Raw genomic sequence first — 16,551 nt, 5'->3', positions numbered from 1 at the left:
GGTCTTTGTTAAATAATTTTGCATTTTCCTGATTTCGTTTTCAAGGTTTTTGATCATCATCTTTATTGTCATTATTCTGAATTATTTTCAGGTAGTTTGCCTATTTCCTCTTCATTTATTTGGACTTCTGTGTTTCTTGCTTGTTTCTTCGTTTGTGTAGTATTTCTCTGCTTTTTCATTATTATTTTTTTAACTTATTGTGATTGAGGTCTCCTTTTCCCAGGCTTCAAGGTTGAAGCCTTTCTTCTTTTTGGTTTCTGTCCTCCTAAGGTTGGTCCAGTGGTTTTTGTGACTTTGTATAGGGTGAGATTTATGCTAACTTTTGTGACTCGAACAGTAAAGCATCTGTCTACAATGTGAGAGACCTGGGTTTGATCCCTGGGTTGGGAAGATTCCCTGGAGAAGGAAATGGAACCCACTCCAGTACTCTTGCCTTGAAAATCCGATGGACGGAGGAGCTTGGTGCAGGCTACTATCCATGGGGTTGAAAAGAGTCGGGAACAACTGAGCAACATCACTTCACACTTTTGTTTGTTTATCCTCTGATGGGCAAGGCTGAGTGAGGTGGTAATTCTGTCTGCTGATGATTGGTTTAGTATTTTTGTTTTGTTTGTTGTTTGGATGAGGTGTGCTGCGCAGGGTGCTATGGTGGTTAGGTGATGCTGGGTCTTGTATTCCAGTGGTTTCTTTTGTGTGAGTTCTTACTATTTGATACCCTCTAGGGTTAGTTCCAGATGCCATGATCTTCGTTTTCCGAATGTTGAGCTTTAAGCCAACTTTTTCACCCTCCTCTTTCACTTTCATCAAGAGGCTTTTTAGTTCCTTTTCACTTTCTGCCATAAGGGTGGTGTCATCTGCATATCTGAGGTTATTGATATTTCTCCCTGCAATCTTGATTCCAGCTTGTGCTTCTTCCAGCCCAGCATTTCTCATGATGTACTCTGCATAGAATTTAAATAAGCAGGGTGACAAAATACAGCCTTGATTTACTACTTTTCCTATTTGGATCCAGTCTGTTGTTCCATGTCCAGTTCTAACTGTTGCTTCCTGACCTGCATATAGTTTTCTCAAGAGGCAGGTCAGGTGGTCTGGTATTCCCATCTCTTTCCGAATTTTCCACAGTTTCTTGAGATCCACACAGTCAAAGGCTTTGGGATAGTCAATAAAGCAGAAATCAATGTTTTTCTGGAACTCTTGCTTTTTTGATGATCCAGCGGATGTTGCCAATTTGGTCTCTGGTTCCTCTGCCTTTTCGAAAACCAGCTTGAACGTCTGGAAGTTCACGGTTCGTGTATTGCTAAAGAGTCGGACACGACTGAGTGAATGAACTGAACTGAACTGAACTGAGGGTTAGTTCTCTGGTAGTGTAGGGTCTTAGAGTCTGTGCTTCCACTCCAAAGGCTCAGGGTTTGATCTCTATGCTGGCAGTCCCTCCCCAAAGCTCGTTTCAGGTATCCTTTGGCCAGGATGCTTCAAGATCTCAGGTCTCTGCTAGGATCCAGTTCAGAAGGCAAAGTCAGGTGGAGGGAGGACAAACGCAGGGAAATTTCCTAATGCCCTTGCTGGTTCAGACTGCTGGCAAACTGTGCCTCATAGGTACACCCACCACCATTCAACAACCTCTAACACCACAGCCCTGGCAATTCTATTTTTAGTTTTTGAGGACCCTCCATACTGTAAAATTAATAGACTTGATATTTTCATTAAATGACTACATAGAAATAAGGAGATACTCGAAAAGAAACACCTATTATGGTTATAAATAAATTTCTAATTACTGATGATTTTGAAATATTTGGCGTGGGTGTGTGTGTGCTCAGTCACATCTGACTCTTTGCAACCCCATGAACTGTAGCCCACCAAGCATCTCTCCAATGGGATTTTATAGGCAAGAACACTGGAGCGGGTTGCCATTTCCTTCTCCAGGGGATCTTCTTGACCCAGGGATAGAACCCACGTCCCTTGCATCTTCTGCATTAGCAGACAGATTCTTTATCACTAGTGCCACCTAAACATTATTTTTTAAGTTTCTAAAAGGAATCTCTCTAGGACGATTTCAATTTTAGTCTGGGTTTATTTGGTACTCTTATTCCTGTAAGACTATCACAGACAAAGATTATCAGGAGTGAAACTGGGAAATGAAAGGAACTTAAATTCAAGTAAAAATGTATTACTGAAGGAAAAAAATAGCTGTTTCTTCTCTGTCTGATAACAATTAAAAAAATTTTTTTTTGATGTGTACTTGAAAAAAAAAAAGATTTATTTTTTTATCTTTGTTTTTGGCTGAGCCGGGTCTTCACAGCTGCATCTGGGCCTCCTCTAGTTTCTGTGAGTGAAGGGCCCACTCTTCGGCTGTGGTACATGGGCTTCTCAGTGTAGTGGCCTCTCTTGTTGCAGAGCACAGGCTCTAGAGCACAGACTCAGTAGCTATGGCACATGGGCCAGTAGCTCCATGCACATGGGATCCTCCTGGACCAAGGATCAAACCATGTCTCCTGCATTGGCAGGCAGACTCCTAACCACTGGACTACCACCCTGATAAATATTTTAAAGCAAGTAATTTAAAAAAAATTGTAAGTCCATATCTTCCTTGAGATGTAGGAGCTGGGAGAAGGGCTTATGAAAAGTGGAATCTTTAGGTATAAGAAGTAAAAGAAAATTAAGACACTATGCTTCTCTGCTGTTCTTTAATTGTTCAGAAACTATATAAGGCTTCAAGTTTATGACTTTGTTCTTATACCCTTTTACTTTTCCTATGTACAGATGAAGCCTAAAGAATATATACAGACTGAAGGACAATACTGTGATTAAAAGAACCTATTTTATTCTCATGAAATAGATTTAGTATCTCTCCAACAGATATTATCAGGAAAATTGCAAGCAAAACTATATATAACAAAGTCCAGGTGATTTAATATTTGCATTTTCTATTATGTATTGGTGATGGACAGGGAGACCTGGCATGCTGTAGTTCATGGGGTCACAAAGAGTCGGACACAACTGAGTGACTGAACTGATCCTGATACTGATTATGTATTGGTTTCCCTGCAGACAGGAAAGACAAATATGAATCAGCTCTGGGATGTGACCTATACAACTTTTAAGCATTGATTCCCTGACGAATGAAGAGTTGTTTCTAACTTAATTCCAAAAGCTTGAAGACATATTGGCATACTCATTTTTTTAAAAAAAGTTTTTATTATTTATTTATTTTTGGCTGCCCTGGTCTTTGTTGTGGTGTGAAGGTTTCTCACTGTGGTGGCTTCTCTTGTTACAAAACACAGGCTCTGCAGCCTGGGCTCAATAGTTGTGGCAGCCGGGCTTAGTTGCAGCCTTGGCCTGTGGAACCCTCCCGCACCAGGAATAGAACCCTTGTCCCCTGCATTGGCTGGTGGATTCTTTACCACTGAGCCACTTGGGAAGTCCTCAGCAAATAATAGCTATCTCCAAATCTGAATATGTACAGGGCTGGAAATACAGTATTACATCTAAAGCTCCTCTTTCAATATAAATTCTACTTGAATTTGGAAATCTTGCATGAGTCAAGGAATACGTGGACAAGTACCCAAAGTCTGCTTCTTTTCTCTTTTTTAATTTAAAATTTTTATTTTATATTGGAGTATAATTGATTTTGGAGAAGGCAATGGCAACCCACTCCAGTACTCTTGCCTGGAAAATCCCAAGGGTGGAGGAGCCTGGTAGGCTGCAGTCCATGGGGTCGCTAAGAGTCGGACACGACTTAGTGACTTCACTTTCACTTTTCACCTTCATGGATTGGAGAAGGAAATGGCAACCCACTCCAGTGTTCCTGCCTGGAGAATCCCAGGGACAGGGGAGCCTGGTGGGCTGTTGTCATTGGGGTCGCACAGGTTCGGACACGACTGAAGTGACTTAGCATAGTTGATTTACAATGTTGTGTTAGTTTCAGGTGTACAGCAAAGTGATCCAGTTATATATATTACCATATCTAGTCTTTTTCAGATTCGTTTCCTATATAGGTTATTACAGAATATTGGGTATAGTTTCCTTTGCATATAGCACATAGCATATAGTAGGTGCTTGTTAATTATTTTATATATAGTAGTGTGTATATATTAGGAGGTTGGGATGAACATAGAATAAATCCCTAACCTCCTAATATATCCCCCCACTTGCACCTTTCCCCTTTAAGCCTGATTATTTTTAAAACCCCAGAATGACTTCATAACTCTCCTACTGAATCTATGCAACATTTTTTCCTCCTGCCCAAAGATCCCCAGTGTCCCTACAGAAACTAGACCATGTCTTTAGGAAAGTGACTTGGTCTTGCTATTTCCACTACAGTGAGGTTTATTTTAGAACTCCACATTTCCACCCTGGCCTACGTGCTTTCTCCCAAGCCTCTTCATCTGTCATGAATGAGTCTCTTGTATAACGCTCCTGAGTACAACCTTTCATGCACATTTTCTGCCTCTCCCATAACCCAAGAGGTCTGGAGCTCTGCCATGGTATTAGAGCTTCAGCTTAGGACTAGACTTGAAATGCCAGGTTTCTGGTGTCATTAGAGATTGGTAGTTGGTGCCTAATGCTGGCTTAGTTTTATTTCTGCCAGATCACTAGATGCTAACCACTAGATACAGCCCATGGGCTCCAAATTAACAAGCTCAATGTATTTTGAGTTGATCTCCAAAAACACAAACTAGTCTTTTAAACTTCAAGTTGGATAAAGCAACAAAATAAGAGTAGCTTTTATTTGTGTGATTTTTTTTTTCATTATTTTCTAACATTTGTTTGAGATACAAAGGTAAATAATTTAACACACCGTCAGGGATGAATGGCAATTTTAAAGCAATTACTAGCTGTTCATTAAAAGGAGAAATTGAAGTAGTTTTTTGAACCCTTTTTTGTGCTTGAAAAACTTTACTTGAAAATAAATCATATTTGATATGTATTTTCTCTAACTGTAGCATCAAGGTTTTCAAAATATGAAGCAGATGTGTGTGTATGCATGCTAAGTCACTTTCAGTCATGTCCAACTCTGCAACTGAGAAGGGAAAGTCACATAATATTGTCATTTATAGAACATCATGTTATATTTGAAAATCAATTATTTGTTCACTGAATTCTGTGATAATCTGTTATTTAGGTGATTCAGGGTTAACTGGTAAATTCAATATATAGTATTATGAAAAATGGTTGCCTTTCTACACAGCTTTTTAACTTTAAATTTGAATCCTTATTTTTTTTGGCTTGTTTTTAGTCTAGCTTTTTCAAAGTTAGACAAGTAGGGTGATCCACACAGGTGTTTGGCAGAGGAGGATATTATGAAATTTATCCTCCCTGTCTCAGAGTCGCATTATGCGGCTGGCTTTAGTGCCTCCTGGCAAGCAGAGATTTCAGGTATCCATACTGTAATGTGGTATAATGCCAAACTGTTGTCTCAGATTACCTGTGGAACAAAGAAGAAAATTAAGATTCCTAAAATTGTACAGTATATTGTTTTAATTATAGATACCCACTGGGTATGTTCCAAAGTTTAAAGTTTTGTTTTTTTCTGAATGTAAAAGTAATATGTACTCTTTATATAAACTTCATACATTACAGAACTATAAACTAAAACCAATCATCAACAATTTGGGAGCAGAGTTTTCCAAGTCAAAAAAACAAAAAACAAAAAACAAAAAACACCCACCTCTATCCACTTAGTATTCAGTATTACTTTTTGTGTTTTAAAGGTAGATCATGGCCTTAGTAGGCTGAATTTCAACTCTTTAAAGTCGGGTTTTAAGTCTTTGTTGAATTTGTTACAATACTGCTTCTGCTTCATGTTTTGGTTTTTTAACCCTGAGTCATGTGGGATCTTAGCTCTCCAACCAGGGTTTGAACCTGGCACCCTGCATTTGAAGGTGAAGTCCCAACCACTGGGCCACCAAGGACATCCCCAGTATTACTTTTAATATGATATTCTTACTACAGTTAAACCAATACATGGTCCCTAATAGACGCCAATATCTTTGGTTTCTAATATATAATCCTTTCACTGCTGCTTGTTAACAGTCTATGAAATGAGCCTCATTTAGTAACCGACTAACTACTTAAAATAATTAAAGTATTGTAGAATAGTGTATGGAGAAGGCAATGGCACCCCACTCCAGTACTCTTGCCTGGAAAATCCCATGGACGGAGGAGCCTGGTAGCCTACAGTCCATGGGGTCTTAAAAAGTTGGACACAACTGCGCGACTTCACTTCCACGCACTGGAGAAGGAAATGGCACCCCACTCCAGGACTCTTGCCTGGAGAATCTCAGGGACAGGAGCCTGGTGGGCCGCCATCTATGGGGTCGCACAGAGTCAGACACGACTGACGTGACTCAGCAGCAGCAGCAGCAGCAGCAGAATAGTGTATTATAGCTAATTTAATATTCTGGCACTAATATGTATATTTTCTAAAAACTGTCATTTTTCAAAATATTAAAAGAAAATATACCAAGGCTGGATGGCATCACTGACTCGATGGACGCGAGTCGGAGTGAACTCTGGGAGTTGGTGATGGACAGGGAGGCCTGGCGTGCTGCGATTCATGGGGTCGCAAAGAGTCGGACACGACTGAGCGACTGAACTGAACTGAAATCACACTGAAAACAATTTTAGAAAGCACTTTGAAATCTTGTATTCACGATAATCATCGGTGACTCCAACATCTGATATACTGAAGATATAGTAAGGGTTGGGGTCTATATCTAAACTGAACTATGGCTTAACCTCTAGTCTACTTTTCCAGAATAAATTTTTCTCAACTTATTTCCTTATGCACATTTTCAATCAGTGTCAATAACTTGTATGTATCAAGTGTACCACACACTGCGTATTTGAGATGATCTAGTATCCTAAAAAAAAGTGGTGGTAACAAGCAGTCTAACAGATTTCTTCGCACTCCTACGTGGCAGGTTGTATTTTCCAAATGGTTGCAGCAAATCTCTGATCATACATGCTCTTCTTCCAGTGTGGCTTTGGTGCTCTTCCCATTGAGATGGGTTTTTGTGACTACATCAAGAGAGTATGGAGAAGGGACAAGGGTAAATAATCAAAAGGAAGAGCATTTTTTTCTACCCTGGAATACTTGTGCTGGAAGTCTTCAGTCTCCAAATAAGCAGTTTGACTGCCCTGAGGCTGCCATGCCGTGAGGACCCACATTAACCCAGAATGAGAGACCCTGTGGAGAGAGCCTGAGAGTACTTGAACAGAGAGAGACAAAGAGAAGTGTCTGGATAGCCGTCAACTACTCTAACCTACCCCCTTTTCACTGGAAGCAATGATATAGATTTATTCTTGATAGTGATGGGAGGTAGTTTTTATCTAGGTTGAGTAAAGCAAATGTAAGGAAGTAGTAAGATATTAATTCAATGAAAATGAAGAGCAAAAATATTGAGCTGGGTCTTTTTCATAATATATGTAACTTTATGTTTTAAATAATACAGTAAGTATGTGTGTGTTCTCAGTCTTGTCCAACTCTTTGTGACTCCATGGACTGTAGCCCACCAGGCTTCTCTGTCCATGGAACTTCCCAGGCAAGAAGACTGGAGTGGATTGCCATTTCCTCCTCCAGGAGGATCTTTCCACCCCAGGGATTAAGCCCATGTCTCTTGCATCTCCAGCATTGGCAGGTGGATTCTTTACCACTTGAGTCACCTGTGTGTGTGTTAGTCACTCAGTTATGTCTGACTCTTTGTGACCCCATGGACTGTAGCCCTCCAGGCTCATCTGTCCATGGAATTCTCCAGGCAAGAATATTGGAGTGGGTTGCCATTTCCTTTTCCAGGGGATTTTCCCAACCCAGGAATTGAACCCACGTTTCTTGCTATACAGGCAGACTCTTTACCAACTGAGCCAAACAATACAATACATGCTATTAATGCACAGAAATTTTATTGACAGTAGATATAATTTTACAAGGCCCTAAAACATTATACAATGGTATAATCCAAATGATTATTCATCAGAGAACAGTCTCAATCAAATTTATGCCATTCTATAGGAATATTGTCAGCAAATTTTTCAAGAACAGTTTGAAAACCAAGGATTATTTGAAATGTTGAATTTTCTATGTCCAATTCTGGTGGCTCATTAATTATTGCTAGATAAATCTTTTGCCAAAGAGGAACGGATCTATGCCCTTTATGCCAAAGACTTAAAGAAGATAGTCAAATAAATACTCATGAAAGAAAAGTGTGTATGAATAAATAGATCATGAAATAAGTTAGAAAAGTTCTTTATGTGGAGTTCTGGAACAAAGAAGTGATGGGTTTCACAGAGAAGACCAAAAGATATAAAATCACCATTGTTATGGAGTTGACATGTGAGCATTCACAGTAGTGAGATGATAAACTAGTAAGTGAATTGCTTATTATATTTAAATATAAAAAGTTCTATGGAGAAACATTAAGTAAGGAAGACCTATAGAGAGTAAGGAAGATGTGTAAAGGAAGAATAGTGATTGCGGTATTCCATGGCATGGTTAGTGAAGGCCTCAGTTGACAAATGACAGTTGGGCAAAGACTTGAAGGGACTGAGGAAACCATGTAGATATGCAGGGGACGAGTGCTTCAGAGAAGGACCAGCAGGAGCAAAGGCCACGAGGCAGGGAGGTGTGTATTCTGTCTGGGGAAAAGTAAGACAGTCACAGTCAGTTAGAACAGGAAAGAGGAGGGCGTAGATAAATGTAATAAAGCCGCAGAGATAAAGGGACTGGAACAGTTTCTACAGGGCCTTGTAGGTCAGCTAATGACTTTGGCTTCTACTAGGAGTGAGGTGGAGAGGATTTTGAGCAAGAGCATTTAAATTTAGAACTAGTCTTTATTTTTAACTTTAGGATAGAAAATCTGAACTATATTTTGCATTTGGGAATATTCCTGTGGGGTTTTTCAAGGCCCGCGTTGTATGAATGCCCTTTATGTATGCAGTGAGATAAAAACAATTATTATTTCAAACTAGATGTGGCTAGAGTTGATTCTGCCTTTTAAAGCAAATGACATAGTTCATATTTACTGAGAAACAAATGTTTATATTATTATTCTATTTCCCCAGGGTATATAGAAAGATAACTCTACTCATGGAATATTAATTTGGAACTTGTCAGACATTTTATTCAGAAATATTTTATTTTTAAAAATCTTTAGGAAGACTCTTTTATTCTTTGTATGATATTTCCAACGTTATGTGTTAATAGGCTTTTAAGGGGAGAAGGAAATGGCAATCTACTCCAGTATTCTTGCCTGGACAGAGGAGGTGGCAGGCTACAACCCAAAGGGTAGCAAAGAGCTGGACGTGACTGATCATCTAAGTATGAATACACAGGCTTTTAAAACTAGCATGGAAGCATTTGTTGTATTATGGCTACAAAAAATGCAATATGATTTCTAAATCATTGACTTACACATGAACTTTAGGAACATAATTCATTACCAATTTGGAAACTGCCTATACAGATACGTAATTTTTTTTGTTTTGTTTTTTATGTGAACCATTTTTTAAGTCTTCATTGAATTTGTTACAGTATTGCTTCTGTTTGATGCTTTGATTTTTTTGGCTGCAAGGCAAAGTGGGATCTTCGCTCCCTGACCAGGGACTGAAACTATACCCCCGGCCCTGAAAGATGAAGTCCCAATCCTGGACAGTCCCAGGTAGGAAATGGTAATGGTTAACCTTCAGTAGACCAAGCAGTCTTAGATTTTTCAGGTATGGAAAAGAAGATTTTAATTTAGATATAAAACTCAAAAGTTCAAATATGTTTGCAGCAACTTGGGTATATGCATCTACCATTTCAGCTGTAAATTTTATAAAATCTAAGTAGAGAACAAGTACTTCTGATGAAAATCGGGTGTCAAAATTGAGATGTGCTTTATGTATAAAATAAAATACACATTAGATTTCAAAGACAGTACAAAAGAAAAATGTAAAACATGTCATTAATTTTACATTGATAACAAATTGACATACTCATATTTTGGATATAGTATTAGGTTAAATAAAATATATGATGAAAATAAAATTCAACTTTTTTTTTTACTTTTTAAAAACTTGGCTACTTGGAAATCTTTAAACTATGTATACGGCTCACATTACATTTCTTTTGGATAGCGCTGTTCTAGACCACTGGTTCTTAAAATGTGGTCCCCTGGCTACCATCAATATCATCACCTGGGATCTTGTTAGAAATGCAAATTTTGGAGCTCTACCTCCCACTTTATGAATCAGAGACTCTGGAGGTGGGGCCCTGCTTTAAGAAGCCTTGCAACTGATTCTGGATGCAAACAAAAGTGTGATAAACATTCTTCTAAACCAGGGGTCTGGAATTCTAATTTGGCTGCAAATTAGGATCATCTGGGGACCTTGGGGCACGGAATCCTGGTGATAAAGTTACCACCCAGACCAATGAAATCAACAACTCTGGGTCCAGTCCAGAGTGTTTTTAAATCTCCCCAGGGGATTCTAATATGGTAAAAAGATTGAAAACCACTGGCCTCGATCCTTGATTTTTAAACTGGGGCTGTAGGAGGCCTGATCATGCTTTCTTTTCAGCCTTAGGTGTGTCTGCTTAGTTCTTCACCCTGCTCACCCTGGAAAGCCCACTGCTGTGATTTTCCTGCATGGGTGGGGAGATACAGGGTGTGGGAGGGGCAAGAAGCCTTTGCGGGTATCAGAAGTTCACATATCAAATATACCTACTTGCATGTGTCTGTTAATCTGTTCCATTAAATGTGAACATGGCTGTGCCTTCTTGGTTTGATATTATTGGGCTTGATTCACAGCAGGATAAACCTGGAATTAAACAGGCAGCAGAAAATGTAAAAGCTTTGATAGAGCAAGAGGTGAAGAAGAGTATTCCTTTATTCCTTTTAAGATTATTATTTTGGGTGGGCCTTTTTCAGGGAGGAGCTTTATCTTTGTCCACCACTGTGACCATTCAGCAGAAACTGGCAGGTAACACTGAGTTCAGTTGCTGACTTCCAACAAGGGTCTTAACAGTGGTGCTAATAGAGACGTTTGTCTTCAGGGTCATGGAGATTACTACCTTTAAGTTACTCTAATGGTCAGTTCTCTTACTGTAGAAAAGTTAAAAACATTGGTAAACCCAGCCAATGTAACCTGAAAAACCCAGTTTATGTCACCAAGAAATGATGGATATCAAGCAACTCTTTGATAAACTCCCTCTTCCAGTTGACTGACATCACGAAGAGGCATTGTGAAGAAGTATTCAGCATCACTGTAGTAGAGTATATACCTTTTCCAGTGCCCCATCTTGAAACTTCTGATGTTTGCAGTGTTAAAATGTTTCACAGATACATACATACCAGTGACAAAGACTAAATAATGTCTTCTTTTGGGAGATTTATGATCTTCTAGGTTTCTGTACATGCATAATATGATCCAGAGCATACTAGTATTGAAATAGATGAAACAGCTAGCTTATTTTTCCCAAATGTAATTCAGCCAAATACTGCAAGCACATTTTTATTACATCATTTGAAAATTATTAGCATGCTTAATGAAAACTTTTTCAGGTATAAATGAACAGTTAAGCTATAAATGATTTATGCATGTTCTGACTCAGTCTATGGACTTACCCCAAAATTATGAAGTCAGCATGTAGTTATCTGTATTTTTGTATACGTTTTCATATATATTTAATGATTGTAATATATAATAAGAATGAAGTGGTATTACATTATTCCTAACAGTAGAGATAATGCTTTTTAAGGGTTAATAAAAAGGGATATTACTTTCTTCAAAAAAAGTTGTGTTCTATGGAGCTCTAGACATTCTGTAGGGTCCCCCTGAGCAGGGTTTCCCAATCTCCAGGATCTAATGCCTGAGCTGATGTAATAACAGAAATAAAGTGTACAATATATGTAATGTGCTTGAATCATCCCGAAGCCATCCCCCCATCCCAGTCTGTGGAAAAATTGTCTTCCATGAAGCTGGTCCCTGGTGCCAAAAAGGTTGGGGACCACTGCCTTAGAGGATGGGGCTTTTGCATAGACTTTTGTTTTCCAATAGATTAAGGGTACAAGGATTCCCTGGTGGCTCAGTTGGTAAAGAATCCGCCTGCAAAGCAGGAGACAGGGGTTTGATCCTTGGGTCAGCAAGATCTTCTGGAGAAGGGAATGGCAACCCACTCCAGTATTCTTGCCTGGGAAATCCCATGGACAGAGGAGCCTGGAGGGCTATAGTCCATGGGGTCACAAGAGTCGAAAATGACTTAATGACTAAACCACCACCAAAATAAGTGTACATCTCTTTAAAACCTCCTAGTGAAATGACTCACGTACCCATTTCACCTATTACTATAACACTCAAATACCAATAACTACTAGCTTGGTTCATCAGGGATTACTTAGAGTCAGGTAAAGCCAGGTTGTCACCCCAAAATATGAGGACCAGGGGAATCTGCAAACAAATCTTATTCTATTAGTTTCTTCTCATGTATTTATCTTCCTACAGTTTGCTGCCCTTGGAAGCCTAAAACAGCTCTCCTTGTCATGTCATTTCTCTACCGATTTATTGTTCTTTGTTGGCTGCAGTTCTAGGATATTTGCTTTAGCTACTCATCATTTCAGTTTTCTCCTGGAGAATGTGTGCTGTGTGTGTTAGTTAATAAACTCTTTTTCTTTTGTTAACATGTCATCTTCTTAAGAGTCCCAGCTGACCACCTAGGATGGGTAGAGGTCAACTGTTGCCACCTCCATGTTAGCACTTATTCAAGTCCTGTTCTCACTGCAGTATGTAGGTAAAAAGTCAACTCTCGCCGTGGTTGCCAATTACACCGGGGCTGGCCATGTTTGAGTTAGCTGTCTGTTTTTTAAAAAAATATTTATTTACTTGGGTGCGCCGTGTCTCAGTTGCAGCACATGGTGTCTTCAATCTTTGTTTTGGCATGTGAACTCTTAGTTGGGACATGTGGCATCTAGTTCTCTGAGCAGGACTTGAACCTGGGCTTCCTTGTATTAGGAGTCTAAGCCACTCAGCCACCAGGGAAGTCCCCCAGCTGCCTACTTTTGATTCTGAACTGGTAGGGTCAGCCACTCTAGTAGACTTTTTCTTAATATATTGAACACTGGAATTCTCAAAATTAGAACCCTAAAAGGTCAAAGTTTTTTGCTTCATACAGAAACAAACCAAGAGTCAGGCATGTTAAGATATTCAACTAAAAAAAAAAAACAAAACAGAACTTATTTTACATAACAGTAATGTGCTTTTGTGTGAAGAAATACAAAATCATTTACTTAATATCACAAACCATCATAGAGCTACATCTTTTTCTCTGTTAGATTATCTTTTATTCTCATGAAAGTTACATTTGAAATGTTACATGTACTGTTAGGTATTTCCTGAATTTTCTCTATGTGAAACCGCAACCACGTTAGGTAGAAATGCTGTAATCATACTTAAATATGATTACAGTTCATTGTGCATCAAACTTGGGCACCAAAAAATCTGATTTTGATATAGTATTCTCACAGAGCATCAGAAACTACAGACTCTAGTCCCTTGTTTGTGAATCACACCCATTCTTTGATCAACTGTGTGTAGAGTGACTGTAGTTTCTCACAAGGAAAATTCTAACAGAAGTTTCTTTTCTGTTGTTTGGGTTTTTTTTTTTTTTTTTTACATGTTTTTTGCAATAAAACCTAACTTTAAAACCTTTAAAAAGGATTGAAAAAGTTGGTGTCCTTCCTAGTTGACATTTAGGTGGAAAAATAGGTTCTTTCCAGCGGTTTTGGTACTGCACATGGATATACAAAATGGCTTCCCCAGCTAGGCCTCATCCCTAGAGGGTTGGAGGGTTGGAGCTCTTTTCAAGAGAGAAATAAATGTAATGGAAGAGAGATGTGAACTTTACCTGCACTGGTAGGATTGTGTAATCCCTCTGTAATAATGGCTTGGGGGATAAGCCCACACACTCTTTGGGACTACTCTGTATTTACATCAGCTTTTCTACCTATAAATATATCACAGAACTAGGACTAGACAGATAATGTGTGTAAGTTTATGTACTAAGAGCTGTGTTATAATAAGGTTCTGTTGTACTCACATTTTTGTCTCTTTTTCAGCATCTTGTGTTTTGTTTCCAAGCCTGTCATTGAACTGTTTTTGTCTTCCATGAAATACTTTTAATTGTAATATGCCTGAGTTAATTCAAGAGAGTGAGTTTTGTAAAGTATACCTTCTTCTCAGATGTTGCTGGTTAATTATTTATGTATTATAGAACTCACAGTGAAAAGTGTTACCAAAATGCAAAGAAAGAATTCTGTGACACAAATATTCCCTATTAAAAAGCAACTGATTCTAGATAATTTAAAGACCAGGACTAAGAAACTGCTGGATATACGTGTGGCAAAAAACAACAAATCTTTCTGGTAAGGAAAAGCAGCATAATTAGAAATAAAACTCTTTGGTTGAATGTCTAGTATATGGACATATAAAATCAAATGTGTTGCTGTGTTGTGCTAAGTCACTTCAGTTCTGTGTGACTCTTTGCAACCCTATGGACCATAGCCTGCCAGGCTCCTCTGTCCATGGGATTCTCCAGGCAAGAATACTGAAGTGGGATATAAAATCAAATACTGAATCCCAAACACACCTTTTTATACAGTCATTAGGTAGGAACAGGGCAGAAATCAGCCATCCTATTAACTGGAAAGGAAACGGGGGCCCAGAAAGCTTTTAGTGTGTGCCGTGTTGGACACCCCTTTTGCCTGTGATATGACTACTTCAGCATTCCTTGAAACTTAAAGCATAAATATCAATAACAGAATTCCAGCGCTGGGAGATCTTTTACTCTGATTTTCTTGGTTTACCAAAGAAGAAACTGAAGCCCTTCAAGATTGAGGGCTTTATTATTTATCATCATTCAGAGAGGCAGGTTCTTAAACATCCTGGTCTCCAGAACTTTTAGGAACAACGTACACAGGAAAAAAGTGACTGTTCATTGGGATCTAACATTTGCACCTTGTCTTTTAATGAAAGCATTAAAATAAAATTCCCAGGGATGGCACTCTCCTCTCTGGCCTTTCTCCCAGTTCTACCCGGGGCCGAGGCTTTCTGGGTCAAGGTTGGAAGCTTCCTCCGGCCCTGGCAGGCATCCAGAATTGTGAATAAAGTGTTTGGAAGCGTCTGATAGGAGACGCTTAGATGAATTAGATGAATTAAAGATGAAGTCTGATTGTCGTCGATCAGCTGAGGAATTCTGCAAAGAGCCCCCCGGGTCTCCCTCTGTGCCTGGGCAGCCGTCCTCCGCCCAAGGCTCTGGGTTTCCCATCCTTTCTCAACCTCCCCGCGGCTGCGGCTGCGGGGGGCACCTCGGCCTGGGGTGATGGTACCCCCGGGCCGGGCGGGGGAGCCTGACCTTGCCCCCGCCCTTTGGGTGCTCCATAGGAAGCACGTCCCACATGCAGGGATGGGCCGGGACGGTTGCGACTGTAAACCGATGGCGAGCGGGGGGACCCTGGGCTTGTGGAAGGGAGCGGCGCCACCAGGGCCTCGCTTTCCTCCTCCTCGCTCGCCTCTCGCCTGATCGCCTACCATGACTCAGCGCTTCTCGCACGCTGCCCGGCTGGGGCCGCCGGCTCCTCGCCGGCTCCTCCCGCCGCGTCCACCCCCTCTCGCCACCCACGCCCGCCCCCGGCCGCCGGCCCTTTCTCCGCGCCGCCGCCGCTGCCGCCGCACTCCGCGCCGGCGTCCTGGCAGCATCCGCCGCCCGGCCCGCTCCCGCTCGCCGCGCACGCTCGCCCCCCGCCATGGAGCCCCGGACCCCTCGCCGGCGCCACACCCCGCAGCGCGGCTACGCCGTCACCCGGAACCCCCACCTCAACAAGGTGAGCCCGCCCGCCCCTCCGCGGTCCCCGACTCCGGCCGGCTCACGGGCAGCAGCACCCCGACCCTCCCCGGGCGGCTCCGCGGACGCCCCTCGCCCCTCCGCCCGCGGCCCCCGGGACGCCCCCCGGGGCAGGCAGACCGGCGGGCGGCGGGGGGACACCGGGGCGACCCCCCACTGCACCCCACCCCACCCCGAGCCTCGGCGCCGGCCTAACGGAGGGGCCGCCGGGGGCAGGGGTGCGGGTACCCCGGAACGTGATGGGAGGCCGGGGGTTTGGCCCGGCACCTCGGCATCTCGTTTGGGGAACGCAGGAGATGTGCAACTTGTTTTTAAATACTTCTCGGCTTCTCCAAAAGCCAGAGCCAGGGCAGAGAAAGGAGTGGCAGCGAAGGGAGTGAACGGTTGTTGTCTGTGAGGGTAGCAGGTGGGCTGCCCTCTGGGGCCTCGGTGTGCCAACCCACGTAACAAGGTCCGTTCTGGGGTGCCGATCCCCGGAGGCTGCTGTGGGAGCGCGGTGGCCCTACTGGTCCAGCCTGGATGCAGACGTGCTCTGAGTGGCAGGTCACGTGAGCAACCTGAAAGTCAAGGCCTCTTGGTTTCTGGAGCGTGCCTGTGGGTGGCTTCAGCCTCGGGCGCTGCGTGGCCTGGTGCACCATCCTGCCCCAGACTTGGGGCTGTGGGGAGAGCCAGATTTT

The 16,551-nt window shown here is 41.6% G+C and overlaps 1 protein-coding gene across 1 annotated transcript in view; it reads left to right on the top strand.

The window, feature by feature from the left end:
- ME1 (malic enzyme 1) overlaps window positions 15,539–16,551 on the top strand; it is a 204,840-nt gene continuing 203,827 nt past the window's right edge. Inside the window, exon 1 of the mRNA XM_018052931.1 lies at window positions 15,539–15,854. Within this exon, the coding sequence (XP_017908420.1) occupies window positions 15,777–15,854 (78 nt within the window). The 5' untranslated portion in view covers window positions 15,539–15,776. The remainder of the gene's footprint in view (window positions 15,855–16,551) is intronic.

The sequence above is a fragment of the Capra hircus genome, chromosome 9, assembly GCF_001704415.2.
Source record: "Capra hircus breed San Clemente chromosome 9, ASM170441v1, whole genome shotgun sequence".
Lineage (NCBI taxonomy): Eukaryota > Metazoa > Chordata > Mammalia > Artiodactyla > Bovidae > Capra > Capra hircus.
The sequence above is the reverse complement of the archived record's forward strand: the minus strand, read 5'-3'. Positions and strand labels throughout refer to the sequence as shown.